Source organism: Neovison vison, chromosome 5 (assembly GCF_020171115.1).
Source record: "Neovison vison isolate M4711 chromosome 5, ASM_NN_V1, whole genome shotgun sequence".
Classification (NCBI taxonomy): domain Eukaryota; kingdom Metazoa; phylum Chordata; class Mammalia; order Carnivora; family Mustelidae; genus Neogale; species Neogale vison.
This window is the reverse complement of record NC_058095.1, coordinates 28,977,689-28,996,817: the sequence shown is the minus strand read 5'-3', so window position 1 is coordinate 28,996,817 and position 19,129 is coordinate 28,977,689. Positions and strand designations below refer to the sequence as shown.

Sequence of the window (19,129 nt, the reverse complement as noted above, 5' to 3'; positions counted from 1 at the left end):
GGTTTTGAAGAGAAGACTGGTAGGGTGGAAACAAATTAGGTGACCATTTTTCCTCAAAGGCTAGATACACTTTGCACAAAACTTTAGTCTTTTTTTTTTTTTAAGATTTTATTTATTAATTAGAGAGAGAAAGAGCACAAGCAGGGAGGAAGGGCAGAAGGAGAGGGAGAAACTGACTGAGCAGGGATCCAGATATGGGGCTTGATCCTAGGATCATGCCCTAAGCCAAAGGCAGATGCTTAACCAACTGAGCCACACAAGTACCCCAAAACTTTTAAGTCTTATCTTTAGATGCTTTTAACCAGGGCTAGAAATGGTCTCCTGAGTCAACTGTTCATGGTCTTTGAGCAGTAACCCAGGTAGACTGGTATAGAGAAAGTTACGCCTACCGTATGTAATTAAAGGTAAATGAACTTAACATATTACTTAGTTCCAGTTTTTCCCCAGTTTAGAACTTTAGGTTTTCATCTACATTTGCTAGTTGATCTGTATACCATTAGTGCTCTCAAGAAAGGTTAGCAGACCCTTGAAGCTCTTTACTTAGACCATCATTCAGACTCTACTTTTCCCCTTTCCACTCTCTATTCCTTCCCTTACCCCATGATGCATATCTTTTATGCCTCTTGTTGGCCTGTTAGCAGCTGTTTGAAGGTATCTCCATTCATGTTCTACCTGTTTAGAGCTGAGATCGGAAGACACATACATACCCATGCCCAAGTATATTGGTATGTAGCCACTTGGATTTTTTTTTTTTTTTTTAACTTTAAAAGATGAATTTGGTCCCAAATCCAGTATGGACACTATAGCTTGTGTAGTTCTGTACATGATGACTGTTCTGCAAAGAGCATAGTTCTTAGCTCAGTGCCCCACACCAGATATATGCTCGTTTATTTCTTTGGTCTGTAGTGATGAAGAGTGCAGGCTGCGGTAGCAGGGTCAGGCTTAGCGCAGTGCACAGCATGTTGACGGTGTCCCGGGAGTTGTATGCTACAGTTTTCAGACAGACTGAATGTGAATCCTGCCTCAACTGGTAACTCATTTTGTGATCTTGGGTAAATTATTTAACCTCTGTGTGCCTAAGTTCATTCTTCTATAAAAAAGGAATAAAAATGGTTCCTACCTCATTAAATTGTTATGATGATAAAGAGATAGTGCATGCCAGGAAGCATAGAATAGTGTCTGGCATTCTAAACATTTAATAAATATTAATAAATATTACCGGTTAAAGTTATCACCCTAACATGGTATAACTGTAGCTTGTGATTTTATATATATATATATATATATATATATATATATATATATATATATACACAACATTATGATCAAATGGAGTTTGTTCCAGGGATCCAAAGACGATTCACCTACAGAAAATCTAATAATGTATTTTGACATTTTAAATGAGAAAAATTATGATTATCTCAATTGATGCAGAAAAGGCATTAGATAAGGTTCAGTCCTTTTTATGTGCTACCATGATGAAAGTTCTTTACAAAAACCTATAGATAAATTTATAGATAACTATATGAACAAGGCAGAATAAGCTGTATTAACACATTACTAATTAAATGAGATAAAAATGCATGCACAGAGAAAAAGCCTCTAACTTTTAGAAAGGACTCAGAATTCTTTTTTTATTTAATATTTTATTTCATTATTTGCCAGGCAGATATCACAAGTAGGCAGAGAGGGGTGGGGGAAGAGAGAGGCGGGGGTTGGGGGAAGCAGACTCCCTGCTGAGCAGAGAGCCTGATGCGGGGTTCCATCCCAGGACCCCGAGATCATAACCAAAGCTGGAGGCAGAGGCTTTAACCCGCTGAGCCACCCAGGCACCCAGGACTCAGAATTCTTAATGAAACTGCTTAAGCTACCGGAGGTCTTCCCAGGGCAAGATATACCTTACTGTACTTATACTAAATTACTGGATATAGGAGTTAGATAAACTATGTATAAACTCATAAGGAATACTTCTAAAATTTCAATACAAATATTTGAGTTTGGACTATAAAAAGAAAAACTTTTTTCAAGTAGTTCCCACTTAAGTAGCTACTCAAAGTTAATGGAAATAGCCATTCTTTACTATTAATAATTATTTCTAACAATATTTAGAAGTGTGCTATATACTAGTCACTGTCCCAACCACTTCTTATACATTAGTTCATTAAATCCTCACAGCCCTATAATACACCATTTGTTCCTTTTTACAAACAGGAGATGAAGGATTACTAAGGTCAAATAATAAGCTTAAGGTCATAAGCCAGATCTCAAATGTAGGTTTTTCTACTTCTAAAACTTACTTCTTAGCCAGTATACACTGCTGACACATATACTTTCACAGCAGATTTTTTTTATTAATTTCATTTATACATATGCAAGTAATGTGAGTATATGTAAAATAAAAATTTTACAGTTAGTCATCCATAGCTACCCCCCATACTGTCCCAGTCACCTCTATATTAATGTGAGAATATCTTCCCAGACATATTTTATTTATTTATATATATTTGTATAAGCAAAAATATGTCCTATTGTTTGTTGGGACTTCTTAAAAAATACAACCATACATATACAGAAGGAGAATCTAATTGGCTATTTTCTTAGAGTACAGATTACTGTCTCAAATTAATTTTCTTGTGTGGTTGATTAATATACATATTCCCATGGGTGCCTGGGTGGCCCAGTGGATTAACCCTCTGCCTTTGGCTCGGGTTCTGATCTCAGGGTTCTGGGATTGAGTCCCACATTGGGTTCTCAGCGGGGAGCTTGCTTCCCCCTCTTTCTCTGCCCCTTTGCCTACTTGTGATGTCTGTCTGTCAAATAAATAAATTAAAATCTTATTTTAAAAAATATATATATATGTATATACACACACACACCTACTCCCATACAGTTTATCAGTCAGGACTCTTTTCGGTGAAACTCAATTAAAACTGGCTTAAGCAAAATAGGGAACTTACTGGTTCATAGCACTTTTCATATGAAGTTGTTGATCTAAAGCTGACTCAGTCTTTGCTGGATTTAAGTAGTCAAGTGACATTCCAAGCCAGGAATCTGATTCTTCTCTGTTTTGTTTTCCTGTGTGTTGGCTTCATTTTCAGACAAACTTTCTTTTCCCCTGTGTGTTTGTAAAAATGCAACCAGTGGTCCAGACCTGTGTTCTACTAGCATATCAATCCTTCAGGAAAGAACTTTCCCAAACAGATCTAGAAAAAATATTTGGAAGGTCTCTGATTCAGTTATGAATACGTTTGGTTATGAGCAATAGAAAATCTTGCTTACTATGGTTTAAAGACATAGGGGTTCATTTTTTCCTCATATCAAGAAGTCCAGAGGTTTGCAGTCTGGAGCTGGTATAGCAGCTCATTTTACATCATCAAGGACCCAGGATTTTTTTCCTTTCTTTCTGCTCTGCCATCTGTAGAATATTGATTTCATACCCTCTAGCTTATCTCCTCCTGGCCACAAAATGACTGTAGCTTGGAATCATATTCACATTCAAAGCAAGAAAGTGGAGGAAAGAGGGAGCACTAGTTGGTATCTGTCCCTTATGTTAGGAAAGGATATTTTCCCAGAAGCCGGCCTAGCAAGGTTCTTCTTCTATGTCATTGTCTAGAACTGTGTAATATGTAACCTCCCAGATGTTAAACAAGCTTAAAAAAAAAAATGAGTGTTTCCTATCTTCTGTAATAAAGGTAGGTAAAGGAGAAGAGGACTGGTGTGGGTATGTGTTGGATTAGCCAGTCCCTTGGCTGTCTTCTGTTTTAGAACCTATCTTTCCCAGAGTCCGTCAGAGGTGTTCAGGGGAATATTTTTCATTTGATTGGCCAGGCCTGGGTCACATGCCCATCCTTGGAATTGAGAGATTGAAATCAAGCTCAGCCCCTTGATTTATGAGTGAAGAGGGAGTGGTATTAGGGTTTTTTGTTTGTTTTTTTTTTTTTATTGTTTCTTTTCTACAGCTCAGAATCTTGGATGAATGCAATCTTAGTTGTCATGACCCAAGTATCTTTTAAAGTAGATACTTGGGAGGGGCGCCCGGGTGGCTCAGTGTTTGGGCATCTGCCTTCTGCTCAGGCATGATCCCAGGGTACTGGGATTGAGCCCTGCATCAGGCTCCCTGCTCAGCAGGAAGCCTGCTGCTCCCTCTCCCACTCCCCCTGGTTGTATATCTTCTCTCACTGTGTCTCTCTCTGCCAAATAAATAAATAAAATCTTTAAAAATAAAACAAAAGAATAAAGTAGATACATGGGGCACCTGGGTGGCTCAGTCAGTGAAGCTGCCAGCTCCTGATTTTAGCTCAGGTCATGATCTCAGGATCTTCTCAGGATCGTGGAATCAAGCCCCGCATTGGGCTCTGTGCTCAGCACAGATTCTGTGTGAGATTCTCTCCCTCCCCCTCTCCTCTTCTCACTTGTTCTAAAACAATGAAATATTTAAAAGAAGAAAAAAAAGTAGATACTTTTTGAGGCACTGACTTACTGGTAGGATTGAAAAGTCTATTACCAGCCCTTAGTCCTTCTGTTAATCTCTTTTAAGGTTTAGATTTTCCTTTTTCCTCAGATTGCTCCAACTAATTGTGACAGAAATACATGTAATATTTTCATTAAAGTGAAAATGGTTCTGTCTCCTGACAGGAACCGTATCTTACATTTAATAGATTGTGTTAGAGAGTTCATTCAATTCAAACTAATTATTTTTCAGGTTGGGATTTCTTTTATATAATCCCCGCGTGCTTACCATATAGTGCACTGCACATTGTGCATACTTAATTAACGTTGCTGACTGATGATCACAGCTTTTTTTCCACTGGCTAAAAACTTACAGGACAGGACTCAAATGGCCAAGCCAGCCTAGCCAAGTCTATTGTGGTGACCAGCACTCTGCCCTTGGCTTATGATGACTGTGACATGTCATTTAGGGCCCCTCACCCAGGTCCAAAAGCTCATCCTTGCTTCATTTCACTGACAGTTAATCAGTCATTAATGGAGGACTCATGAGTCAGCACTGGCGCCCACTCACTCCTACGTTGCTGCATGGCTTATAAACTTGCAAAATGAACAGAAAATGGCCTGGCATGTCTTAGAAGGGAAAAAGTAATGTCTGTGAATGCTGGGGGAATTGACAAAAACTTTTTCCCAAATGAAGTATTTAGGGCATATTTCTAAGCATTCTGTTTTTTCATTCAAATTGATTCTGTTGTGCTTGATTGAGAAATATGAACTTCTTATCTAGTTCTGATACATTGTGCCCAGCTGGTTTCAACCATAATGGCTGATGAATTAGAGGGGAAGAAAATGGAATTAGATATTTGGCATCTCTAGTACAGCATCTTTTCCATGGAGCCAGTGCTAGGAACTAAATTATTAGTGGTTATCCTTCTGGAGAGGTCTTGGCATAATAGAACTGACTTCTTTTTCTCTGTGCCCCTTCTGAACGTGCAACACAGAAAAGGAGAAAACATAAGATGATGGTTCCAGGCTGTGGTGAAACTTAGCCTTACTTTTAGTGTGTTTGTTAGGGTGTAATTCTATAAAGAAAGATAAGATGGGAGAGGGTGTAAAATTTCAGCTTACCTTAACATCCACTCATTTGATTTTCACAAGCTCCTCATGTATCCAGTTGTCCTCGTGTCTTAACAAATTTTGCCTTCTAATTTGTACTCTATTCTCCCTCCTCTAGAACTGTTTGTTCATATGTTTTCCTTGCCCATCCAACACCCAATATTCATCTTTGTTACTCCAACATCTAACCCAGGCCCTGGCATTTTGTGGATGGTAAATGATTAACAATGCTTTGGGTCAGTAGGCTGATCTGTGCCAGTACAATCTAATAGAAGAGAAGGCTGAGGTTCTAGCAACTTACTTGGCCATAGTGATGGCAAAGTTAGAATTGGAACCCACCTATTCTAGTATTCATCCCAGTATTCCTGACCCTGAACCTGACCTTAAGCTATAACACCATCTATAGATGTTACAGATGTTATAACATCTATAACACTAGATTCACTTAGAAAGTGGAAAGGAGGGGCTCCTGGCTGGCTCAGTTGATGGAATATGCGACACTTGACCTCAGGTTTATGGGTTTGAGCCCCGTGTTGGGTGTACAGATCACTAAAAAAATAAAATCTTAAAAATTATTTTTTAAAAATATATTTTTTTTAAAGTGGAAAGAAGAGATTTGCTTATGGTGAGATATTTTGGTCAGTAAGAATTGGCTGAAATTTGGCCGCTAACCTGCATAAACCATTGAAAAGGACCAGCTATTTACATCAAACCAAGAATCAGAATCTTTGGGACGCCTGGGTGGCTCAGTTGGTTAAGCAGCTGCCTTCGGCTCAGGTCATGATCCCAGCGTCCTGGGGTCGAGTCCCACATCCGGCTCCTTGCTCAGCAGGGAGCCTGCTTCTCCCTCTGCCTTTGCCTGCCTCTCTGTCTGCCTGTGCTTGCTCTCTCTCCCTCTCTCTCTGACAAATAAATAAATAAAATCTTTAAAAAAAAAAAAAAGAATCAGAATCTTTAAAAAGGTATCAGATTACTTCATTTTACACAATAAAGAAATTGTTAGGGGAAGTATGTAAATGAAGTTGTGAATCAAAACCTCCACACTCTCCACATGCCACTCCTTGACTAATGTAGATAATTTCAGGACTACCACAGACTTACATATTTTTAACAAGAAATACTTCTCTATTGGCAAACAAATATTTGAGTGCCAATTGTAAATGGGTTCTGTGCACATATTGCTTTTTCTGTCATAATCCTATCGAGTTTCCTATAATTTTTGAGCTAAAGTGAACTTCAGAGATCATTTAGTCCAGTCATCTCCTTCTGTGCTTAAGAATACTGGGACTCTCACATGTTGATTTATCCAGTCGGTTAGTGAATTAGAGCCTCATCTTATCTTATCTCTGTTAGTCCTTGATCCTGCAGAAAACTTCTATGAGGTAAATAATTCTCTCCCAATGATTCTGAGACACCTTGCTGCTATTCTTACTGGGTTTTTACTATGTGGCTTTGCTGGAAATAGGCGACGTGTAAGACAGAGTTCCCATGCACAGTTTCCATGCTTGACTTTGCACGTACCTGTGGTTTTAAATATTTTTGCCTCCCAATCCCAGGCATGTTTGGTATTCCCTTCTTGCCTGAGCATTTACAATATAAGACTAACAGGAACACCATATTTACAGGATTAGCTTTCATTTTTTGCAGGCTCCTTTCTGAGCTAACCTACAATAGGTAATCTTGCAATATAAAATATTCTACTGGAAGTCAGTGACAGTTTCTGCTTCTGAAGATTGGTTAATGAGGGGAATACCCCTCCCCTTTGAGGTTATACGTATATGCACACAACTTTTGAGCTGGATACTTGTAATAAATTGGCTCTAATCTGTATCTACGTACACAGAGACTCACATATTTTAATTCTTCATTTCTTACAGCCATCTCTTCCTGTACTTTATACCCTGTCTAGCCAGGCTACACATGAAGCTGTTCATCTCCTTTGCAGGATGTTGGTCTTTGATCCAGTAAGTAGTGTTTATTTTTATATTGTTTTAATGAATTAAAAATACATGTGTTCTAAGAAAAACATCCTGGCTTTAAATAGATGAGCAATGTAAAGCAATGTAAAGAATGACTTTTCAAAGATAAACTTCAGTCCCCAGTTTTGTGTGTACCACTGTGCTCACTCATTGCACAGAAGTTTGGTTATTAACACATAAACATCTAGGTGAAAAGAGATAAGGAACTGCACCATCCTTATTTATCTCAGGATTTGAAAAAAGAGTTTGATGCCAAGGTAAATCAGGAGAAAGGAATTTTAACATTCTTGGAAAAAATCTGCCCATTATATTGCATAAGGAACTGTTGACTCGTTTGGTGGTTGAGATGGTAGCTTTATCAAATGCCATTTGTAGTCTGGACCGAGTTCTGGGACCGAGTTCAGGTCTTCATTTACCTATTCATCCAAGGAGTATTTATTACTCATCTCTGCTCTGGTAACTATTGACAAAGAAGACTCAAAAAGGAAAACATTTAGAAAAGAACGTCCTACTTGCCGAGAGTATAAGAATTCCTCAAGTACAAACACAGCAGGTATTTAAAGAGGGAAAAACCCATTTATGGAACTTACATTGGTATGTTCATAATGAGAAAACAGCTGCATTGCAGGGGATGGAGTGAATTTTTTCTTCATTTGGTGTCTATTTTTTTATTTCCATTTGTTTACTTCAGCATGTGAGGTGCCCATGATATGGGAAGCAAAACAGAGTGGCCCTTCTTGTTTCTGCACCCCCTCCCTGTGGCCAAGCTTCTACCATTGAGGACAGTTTCCAGCACATCACTTGCTCAGTGAGCTGGTGATTTAGTGTCATTAGTTTGATTTTTTTGTTTTATTTGGCAAGCCTATCTACGTAGCTAAACTATTTATACAACAGATGTTAATACCTAAAGACCTTCTACATATTTTTTATATATCTTTTGTGGTTAACAAAACTAGAACCACATGAATTTCAAGCTTCGGAGGTCATTTCTGTATGCCTCTAAACAATATATAACAAATATATTTTGTATATTAATATATAATAAATAAATTATAATAAAGGCCCTGAGGTTAAATTTTATGTTTATGTGTCAGAAATATGTTACTCTTTTTATTCTGTTAAGATTGGGAACCAAGAACCACGTGATTCACCAGTACCAACTTTTACTTGCAGTACTTAGAGCTGTTAGCTGTCCTATTTCTCTGAGATCCCATGATTATTAATGATCCTGTCCTGCCAGGAATTCATAATCTTTACAGCCCTAAGGCTGGAATTTCCTAAGCCACAGAGGGGCTGGGAGGCCTTTTAGACATCAGTTCTACACATGAAATGTCCTTTTTTCCTTAAGAGTGGGATTGTCACATCTAATTAAAATGAAACTTTTGGTGTGTTCATAGTTATACATTAGGTTTATCTATAAGAAAGAGGTAAGGTTTATCTGGTAAAAAAATAAAAAGAGGATCAATTCATATTGGACCTATGCAGATAACTCCATGGTTATTTAAAAAAAAAGAATTCTGTTAACACACCCCATGTAATATTTACCCATTTTTATCATTGTCTTATAGAACAAGGCCAACCAAAATATATTATTATTTATTTACAGAATCATTTTTAAATTGGCCTGATGCTTTATTAGTTTATGACTGAAATTAAGGATTCTTTTCTTTCTAGTTCTGAGGGTTCAATTAGAAATAGATTTTTAAAGAGTGTTTCTGATTTTAACTTATTAAATTGAGGGTTAGAGATACATTAAGAAGAAAGAAATGAGGTTTTAAAAAATATCCTTTAAAATAGAACATTAGCCATAATTAAATCAGTTTATTTAGTCCGGTTAGTCTGAGATAATTATTTAATTACTTTACTAATCTTGGGTTAAGCATGTGTCTGTTCTTGGACTGACACATTCTGAAATCCTGACTCGTTACTTGGTTTAATCTAGGTGATGGCTGTGTGTGGTGATAATACCAGCTGTTCCCAAAGTTTATGTCCTGAATTTAGTAGTCAGGAGTACCTGGTGTAACAGTCCTTTAGTGAGATTCTTGTGATGTTTCTCATGGGAAATTTAATTCCTTAGCTTGTAGTAGAAGCCTTTAGGCAAATATAAGGAGAAACCAGAAGCCACTAAAGGATAAGGTGAAGGGCTCTGGTTCTTTTATTCTAATAATATCAATAGTGTTGGAAAGGATGGGTTGTAGTAATCAGTTTATAAAGGTGTAATTAACTATTAACTCAAATAGTGAAGGCTTTAAACAAATCTCCAGAGACTTTATCTAAATGCAATAAATAGTTACAAGCAGTATTTTTTTTTAATTTTTTTTAAAATATTTTATTTATTTTTTGACAGAGATCACAAGTAGGCAGAGAGGCAGGCAGAGAGAGGAGGAAGCAGGCTCCCCGCTGAGCAGAGAGCCCGATGTGGGGCTCGATCCCAGGACCCCGAGATCATGACCTGAGCTGAAGGCAGAGGCTTTAACCCACTGAGCCACCCAGGCACCCACAAGCAGTATTTTTAAAGCACAGCAATAATTATTAGGAAGTTAGACAAAATTATTCACTTTTTTTCTCTTGCCAAATATATGTTATCTTGCATACACATCTTCCTATCATCACATACTCTTTTATACTCTTTACAAAATACATAGTACTTTAACCCAAAGATACTTGCACGTCTTTTTTAACTGTTTATTGATGGCTCCTCTATGACATATTAATGAAGAGTCTTTGTATATTAAAATTATGTTGTCCAGTTATCCCAACCACTGTCTATTACCTCAAATTAATTATTGCCAAGGTCTTAATATTAACTAAGAATCAGATTAAAATTTAAGTTGACAAATTAAGTCCTTGTGAATTGTAGCATTCTAAAAACTAATTTCTTAAAAAAAAATCTAAAAATTTTAAAAAAGCCTAATTTCTTTATAGAAGCACATTACCTGTTATCATTCATCTAATGTTGTTGAATACATAGTTTTGCAATACTGTAATCTTACACAAAGGGATATTAGTTTATCTGACCAGCAAAATCAGTGGAAAAAAAAATAAATTCAAAATGATTAGGCTTTTTGTGAGAAAACAAACCCAAAACTTATAGAATATTGTGATGGCATTATGTGTACATGGCAATAAAATCAAAAAGAAAACAGAGATTTTAAAATATTTATAACTATTAACTCAAACTGATATGTCCAGAGTCACCTTGCATAGTAATACCATATGACCTCTTTATCTTACACAGTTATATACCAGATATTAAAACTTTTTTAAGAGAAATATTTTGCTTCTTACTTTGTAACCTACTAAACCAAGAATATTATTTTAATTCACAGTTAAAGCTTTGTTTAATCTTTGAGTTACAACTTTTTTTTTTTTTTTTTTAAGATTTTATTTATTTTGGACACCTGGGTGGCTCAGTGGGTTGAGCCGCTGCCTTTGGCTCGGGTTGTGATCTCAGGGTCCTGGGATCGAGTCCCACGTGGGGCTCTCTGCTCAGCGGGGGGCCTGCTTCCCTTCCTCTCTATCTGCCTGCTTCTCTGCCTACTTGTGATCTCTGTCTGTCAAATAAATAAATAAAATCTTAAAAAAAAAAAAAGATTTTATTATTTGTTTGAGAGAGACAGAGACAGAAAGAGCAGGAGCAGAGGAAGAGGGCCAAGCGGACTCCACACTGAGGGCAGAGCCTGACACAAGGCTCAATCCCAGGACCCTGAGATCGTGACCAGAGGTGAAATCAAGAGTCAGACACTTAACTGACTGAGCAACAAAATCTAGGGTAGAAACAAGTGTCCACATCTATTATAAATGTTGATCAGTTAAACAATGTGTGTACAATATGTCATTAAGAATATATATGAACATGGGACGCTTTGGTGGCTCAGTCAGTTGAGTGTCTAAATCTTGATTTTGGCTCAGGTCATGATCTTGGGGCCCTGGGATCAAGCCCCAAGTCGGGCTCTGTTGCTCAAGCAGGGAGTCTGCTTCTCCCTCTCTCTCTGCCCTTCCCCCAACTTGTACATGCACGCACACATGCTTTCTCTCAGATAAATAAATCTTTTAATATATATATAATCTTTTAATATATGTAATCTTTATATATAAATTTATATATACAAATCTTTTAATATATTATTTATTATATATAATCTTTAATATATATCTAATATATACATAATATATACATATTATATATATATACATAGAGAGAGAGAGAGAGAGAGGACATAATTAAGGACCACTAGGTCCTTCCAAAGAACATTATTGAAAAATCTGAGTAATTTTGTGATCCCTTTTTCAATTTAGTAAAGCAGTTTTTCTTTTCAGTGTTCATACCCTTTACAAAATGACAGTCTCCTTTCTTTGCAGAAGTTCTAAAGAGACATTAATTTATTTAGAAAAATTAAAGCTGATCATTGATTGCATGCTAAGGATTTGATTTACTTTTTGATCAAAGATTTCTCTTAGGTAAAACACTTCAGAGGACCCCATGTTGGTGCACACAGAACATACAAACACGGAGCATGCTATCAGTCATTGGGATAACACCAAAATCCTTTCAAACCTGCATTCTGGAATTTTAGGAAATATCAGAATCCACAGACAAAAAAAACTAACAGGAAAACCAGATTCCAGCTGCTGGCGGCAGCTGAGAGGGACCCAATTTCTGACATCTGCCACCTGACGGAAATGACTTAATGGTCAGATGATAAACTTAAACCCCAGATTCACCCACTGCTAACACCTGTGTGTTCACAATTGGCCATGCTCAGTCAGAAACAGAAATAGATTTGTCCAAGAACCAGCTCTAGTATGCAGAAGCCAAGGAGCTCAGTCCCTCACATGAGACCAGCCAGGGTCACTGAGGACTCCCCAGGGGCCCGGTCCCAGGCACAATGTACTATCTAGCCAGCTTGTTTCCTTTGGTTCTGACAATAGACCTTTATCCCAGTGAAACCTCTAGGAATAGCTGGATCCATTTAGAAAAAAAAAGAAGAAGCTTACTTGCTAAGAGTACCAGTGAGTCAAGCTTCAGAAGGGCTGGATCACCAGATATACCATATGACAGGTAGTGGAAGAAATAAAACCAAGGTTGGCAAGTTTACGTTCGTCTGTTCATGGTGTATAGACGGCAGCTTTCTTTTGTGATTATCATATCCTAAAAAGTCATGACATGCCTTTTAACATCAGCATAGCAAAAAATTAGAGATAGAAGTGTTTTTAGGGAAACCAGGTTTATGGGAAATATTTAACATTTTGTTATTTGGGGGACCAGAACCAGTCAGGATGATCCATTTATTTTTGGTTTGAGCACCAAATGCTTTCCTTTGTTTTAAATTGTGTTGTGTGTGAAGTGGGACAGAGTGTCCATTTTTGTTACTCTGTACTGAATCCATCCTTAAATTCTTTAAAATGTACATGTATGTCCACTAAGCTAAAAAGAGGAGCAGGGGTTTTTTTTTTTTTTAATGGAGAAATGATTTTATGATTTATGTAAACCTGAACCTACTACAAGTGTTCTGATCTGAAGTGCTAGAAAACCACAGGCCACTGATACTCAGATGGTGCTGGCTGTCAAAACATGGCATTCAGACCTTATCTGCCGCCTGACCCCAGCAGTTCCCCATAGGCTTTTGCCCTAAGTTCAGTTGGCATTCTAAGAGAATAAAAGTTTCAAGCAACTTTGTAAAATTGCCACTGTGATCACATCTCTACCAAATGCTGAAACACATTTAGAAAATATAACTGTTATTTACAGTTATATTTAAAATGTAAACTTATCTTCTCCAAAGCTTTGCATATTTAAATGTCATGGTATTTGCCATTTTTGACCATGCATATATCTATTTCAAGGTAGGAACTCTTCGGGATCTTAGCAGAGTCACTTCTAAATGCTTTCTGGTGGTGTCTGGTGGTTGGTTGTCCTACATTATACACTCACTCTGCTGCTGCATTAACGTGCCTCTGCGTTCAGACATCCCTCTTTATACAAGACACATTATATATTAGGGATAAGCTGTGAGAAGCAGTCACTGTGTCTTAATGAAAGATCCTGTGTGGACAGTCATGTTTATCTGTAGTGTTGATGTGCTGGTCTCTAAATTTGATTTCAGTCCAAAAGAATATCCGCTAAGGATGCCTTAGCCCACCCCTACCTAGATGAAGGCCGACTACGCTATCACACGTGTATGTGTAAATGTTGCTTTTCCACCTCTACTGGAAGAGTTTATACCAGTGACTTTGAGCCCATCACCAATCCCAAGTTTGATGACACTTTTGAGAAGAACCTCAGTTCTGTTCGACAGGTTAAAGGTGAGTATCTTTTTTGGCCTTTGGCCAGGCAGGATGAATAATAACATTTTCCATTATATGGCTGTGAAAAACTGAGTCTGGATGGTGACCAGAGTTCCTCCATATGTGTATTTTACAACCTTTCATATAGCTGTTTGTCCAGGGCATATATGCCTCCCATCCAAGTACTAACCAGGCCTGACCCTGCTTAGCTTCCGAGATCAGACGAGATCGGGCACGTTCAGGGTGGTATGGCTGTAGACCAGGGCATATATGCCAAGAAAGCTATGTGTGTTATAAAAACAGATTTAATATTGCATCTAGTGAAGGGACAGGCAGAGGAGCTTTTCAGACTGACTTATTTAGTGAGTGTGAGACTCAAAACAGATAATATGTATTCACTCAGTGTAATTTCATTGAATGAAACACGTTGGACTTTTTTATATAATGTGCAGATTTTAGGAAGGATAAATACCCACTGGGGGAATCATTCCTTGAATGATCACAAGAGAGGAGAATTTCCAATAGTCTACTCATAAAACTCCCTGACACAATCTCCTGCTGGGGTGGAGATGGAGGTTAAAGTTCTGAATGATATTAGACATTTTAGGGCATTTTAGAAGAGAGTAGTCACCGAGGTAAACAGGCCAAAACTATGTACCTAAACAACTGTGGGGGTTTTTTAAGTGATTTTCAAAAGAGCAATAATTACCATCAATGTAGAAAATCGATTCATAAGGCCAGCTCTGTGGAATCACTCTCAAATTTGTAGATCCTTTTACTCCTCCCTTGGATGGAGTTTTGAAACCATATAAATGCCATTTGGTCAGGGAGGTGGGGAAGTTGCCTCTGTTTAGCAGCCACTGTCACTTTGGTTTCAGGAAAATTCCACTGGATCCTGCCTTATACATGATCTGTGTGCTTGACCTCACAAAACCAGTAGGAAATGCTGTTTGCAGATGCTGACCAGTTAACTGAGAGTCCAGTGCTCACAGGCCTGCAGATTGGCATGGATTGTATGATGTTTGTTTTCTCCACAGAAATTATTCACCAGTTCATTTTGGAACAGCAGAAAGGAAACAGAGTGCCTCTCTGCATCAACCCGCAGTCTGCTGCTTTTAAGAGCTTTATTAGGTAACTATATGTATGTAATTCTTACTTTCTTGTTACTAAAAGGATGTCATTGTGATTTGATTATTCAGCATATTTCTCTTTTTATTTAGATTAGATAATACAGACAAGAAGATGGTTTCTTTTATGAGTTTTGGCTTTGTCAAAAGGAAGTAAAAAATGTGAGCATTGGTTTCTACACTGATGCCCCTTCATGGTGGTTGATTGGGCCAGGGGGCGGGGTGCTTTGGCAGTTTTTGTTCACAGATGACCGCTCTGCTCCCTGCTCGTGCGCATGCATAGGGATCCTCCTGCAGCAGCAGCATGGCGGCCACTGCCCTCGGAGTAGACGTGGTCATCTTGGTTCCCACTACCATCCCCACCACCTTAATAATAATGCAGGCAAGATGATTTTCTAGGTAGAGTGCTGATGTGTCCTATCTAGAGTTTTGTTTAAAGAGCTTCAAATCTGCTTTGGAACCTGACAGGTCTCATTCACTTTGTCTCCCACCCTGTCCTTTCCTTCTCAGTGTCTTTTTCCCCATTCCTTGCATCAATTAAGGTACAGCCAGGAGAAAGCACACCAGTAATGTGAACAGGGAAAATTTAGTAGTGGGAAGTATTAACTAGGAAAAGATGGTTAACTTCCAAAAGGTGCATAAGAAGATTCTGGAGGGCCCTGAAGTAGCAAATGCAGAAAGCAGGTACTCCCTCTAGACTAAGGAACAGTGAACATGGAAGATATTAAGAATTTGGAGAAGGACCCTCCACCCAAGGCTAATAAAATTTGGACCTCTTTGTAGAGGATATGACTGCCACAAGAACACACACAGCTTGAGGGTGGTGAAGAAACTTTGCAAAAAGTGTGGGCAGAACTGGTCCATCAGAGAGGCCTGCTGGGTTGCAGAGAAACTTGCCAGAAAGTTTGGGTAGAACAAAACTGGGCCTTCCACGTCAGAAAACCACTCCAGAAGGGAAGCTGCTTCCTGATGCTGTGGCCTTGCAGTGTCCTTCCAGCATAAGCCGGCTGGCAGAGGATAACTGTGAGTAGGGTCTGGCTCCAGTATCACAAAGCAGGACAGAGAAGGGTGGATTTAGATCTGGAGGCCACACTCTTCCTCCTTTCTTCCCCACCTGTCTTTCTGCCTTTCCCTTTCCCTCTTCTTCTTGCTTCCCTTTTAATTGGCCTTGACATGATGTTGAAGTTGATTAAAGTTATTAAATCAAGGTCAAGAATTTCTGTTTAGAATTTTTTTAATCAGAGTGACTTTCATTTCTTCCATGTATTTTTCTGTGGAAAGAAGGAATTAGGTTGCATTTTTACTTTTCTGTGGTTTAAAATTACTTTATTATTTTCCCCTAAGAGTTAGTGACCCAGTCAATCATGTGTTTTAATACCTTTCAGGTGCAAGTTATTCATTATCCTGAGCCCCTGGGAAGTAAAATGGTTACACACACACCCGCAAGTTTATAATCTAGTTAGCAAAATTAGATACGTGAAATAACTGAGAAAACTGATCCGTGGATAACAAATGCTAAATGATTATCCATTACTGTTGAATTCATACTTCTTAAAAGAGTGCCTGTAAGGCTCATTCACATAGGTTCCCACTTAAAGTCACTGTATTTTGAGAGGCTGCTTTTAAATGGATAATTCTGCATCCCTTGAGGTTATTTTCTTGGTTGATTATAGACATTACTGTAATACCTTCCACCTACTTCATATTACAAAGTAGGCACAGTAGAAGGCACTTTACCTACATTATCTCGTGTATTCATCACTGTCCTGAGATGGATGGCAGGCATCATCCCTTTCCAAAAGAGGATTATGCTCAGCCTCCCACCTCGAGTAAATGACTTGTCATCTTTAAGCCCATCACTGTTGTCTCACTTATCAGTACAGATTCTTGAATGAACAATTTGGAACAAATGCAGCTTTAGAGAAGTTAAATAAAAATCCAGAAATGGACTTTATAATTTTTTTAAAGGAAGAGAGGAAAACACACAGCGTTGACTCATCCTCTTGCCCTTTGTGGGGTCACACCTGGTTTCACTGTGTCTCCATTTTTTTCCAGTTCCACTGTTGCCCAGCCGTCTGAGATGCCCCCATCTCCTCTGGTGTGGGAGTGACGGTGGAAGATAATGTACTACTGAAGATGTAATGTAGCTTTCCACTGGAGTCTGGGATTTGCAATTCTGGAGGTTAATCATGCTTGTACTGTAATTTTACTAATGAAGTTTTAAATTAACAACCACTACTTGTATGATATGAATAATATTTAGAAATGTTACTAGACTTTTAATCTTGTAAAGTGGTTGTGCTTTTAGAAGAAAAATATTTTACCCAGAGTTGCACATGTTTTATGAATTTAGTGCAGCTGTTATGGCTCACCTCAGAACAAAAGAGAATTGAACCAAATTTGGGATTTTGGGGTTTTGTGTTTTTGTTTTGTTTTGTTTTTCTTTTTTTAAAATGAAGTGAGATTGTTCACACACACACACACACACAGAGGACAGTCGTACATTTTGATATTTGAGCCATTCCTGAAAATTTGGGGTTTTCTAAAACAAAAGAATCTAGAAACCTTGCCTGCGACCAATCATGGAGCCACATGAGCTGATCGTGGCTGCACCTGGGGGGGTGGGGGGTGGGGCATGCCACCTAATGATCAAGCCCTATAATTAGCTTCTCATTAGAGCCGTGACGGTGATGTGTGCTGTCTAAAATCCAATGTTGTGGGTAGAGAGAATGAGTTTGTGACTAGGAGAGACTAAACTTCTGTTTTCCTTACCCAGTATAAATATATATATATATATTTAATCTATTTTTATTAGAAGTTTTTCTGCTCTTTCTTACATAAAAGAACCCCCAAGCATGCATCTTTCATGTGTGTAAATAATTCATTTCTGGGCTAATTTCAAAAGAATCCCAACATTGCTGTATAGAGAGAGAACTAGCTTGCACATTTTAGGTCTGTGAAATTTTGTGAGACTTTTCCTGCACTGGACAGTTAAAAAATAAATAAATAAAGACAAAAACAAATTTTTAAAAATTTTAAAGCCACAAAAAAAGGCACATAGGGAATTATGTCAAATGTGTTTGTGTCCTTAGGCAAAGCTGTGGGAGTCTTGAAATGTCACAGTAGTAAATAACTTATTACTTTTTGACAAATTTTTTTTTCTGTTGGAACACTGAATTCTTCTGTGCATATGTATATATGAATACAAATTGAAGGCCTCTACCTCCTGGAGTTATACAACTTGGCTTGTTTACCTCCACATGCTGATGATGACTATTTTTTTTTTTTAAGTTCAATGTGGAGACTTGAAACTTGAATGTCCCTTCCAACTTTTATATTAAAAATAAAAAGACAAGAAAATTGAAGATCGTTTTTCACCTGTACAAGGAATAACTAATGGATCGTCTTAAAATTGGTCTAGGAAAAAACCTTGGTGTGTGTTATGGACAATTAACTGTTAAAGTTATTGTAAGTTATCTGTATTTAGCAGAGTATTTTCATCTTGAGTGATCTGAGCTGAATTTGAAGACTATTAATAAGTTATGTTTGGAAGTTTTAACTTCAATGAAGTAATTATTTGCTGTGAAAGAAACAAACATTGAATTACTAAACAAAGATGGTGCAATATCTTTGTTTTTTTTTTATGAGGCTCCTGAGAATCAACCCAACTGAAGCATTTCAATTCACTTGAATGAGAAACGTGTTTAGTATCAAAAGAGCCCAAGAAGACACTGGTGTGAAAGGTACAATCTCAGAGGTTGGTCAATTACCGTGGCACACTTACTGGTCACTTTGTACAATGTAGATTTGAAGTACAGTGGTGAAAACATTAAATGTGACATTTGAAAAAGATGTGTCATCCGTTTTCTTTCAATTCTTTTGTTTTCTCTTCAGTACAGCTTTTATTCGTGATTTTGCAGTTTTAAGACATTTCTTATTTTTCTTATTTTTATTTTGATCTTTGAGGAAATTACGGTTTTTGAAATTCTTCCCAGAAACTTTACATTGCCAAAAATATACCAAAAACTTAGTTAAGCAATATTAAAGATATTTTGAGTCATATATAATTTGAAAGTCTTTCCAGACCTTAGAGTGTAATCCAGTGGTTTTCAAGCCTTTTTTTTTTTTTTTTTTTTTTTTTTTTTTTGAGCAAAGAGCCCTGTTCTCATGTGA

The 19,129-nt window shown here is 37.7% G+C and overlaps 1 protein-coding gene across 1 annotated transcript in view; it reads left to right on the top strand.

The window, feature by feature from the left end:
* Positions 1–18,808, top strand: part of NLK (nemo like kinase) — a 168,952-nt gene extending 150,144 nt beyond the window's left edge. Inside the window, exons 8-11 of the mRNA XM_044248332.1 lie at positions 7,440–7,526; positions 13,649–13,847; positions 14,867–14,960; positions 17,012–18,808. Of these exons, the coding sequence (XP_044104267.1) occupies positions 7,440–7,526; positions 13,649–13,847; positions 14,867–14,960; positions 17,012–17,066 (435 nt within the window). The 3' untranslated portion in view covers positions 17,067–18,808. The remainder of the gene's footprint in view (positions 1–7,439; positions 7,527–13,648; positions 13,848–14,866; positions 14,961–17,011) is intronic.
* Positions 18,809–19,129: the final 321 nt, after the last annotated feature.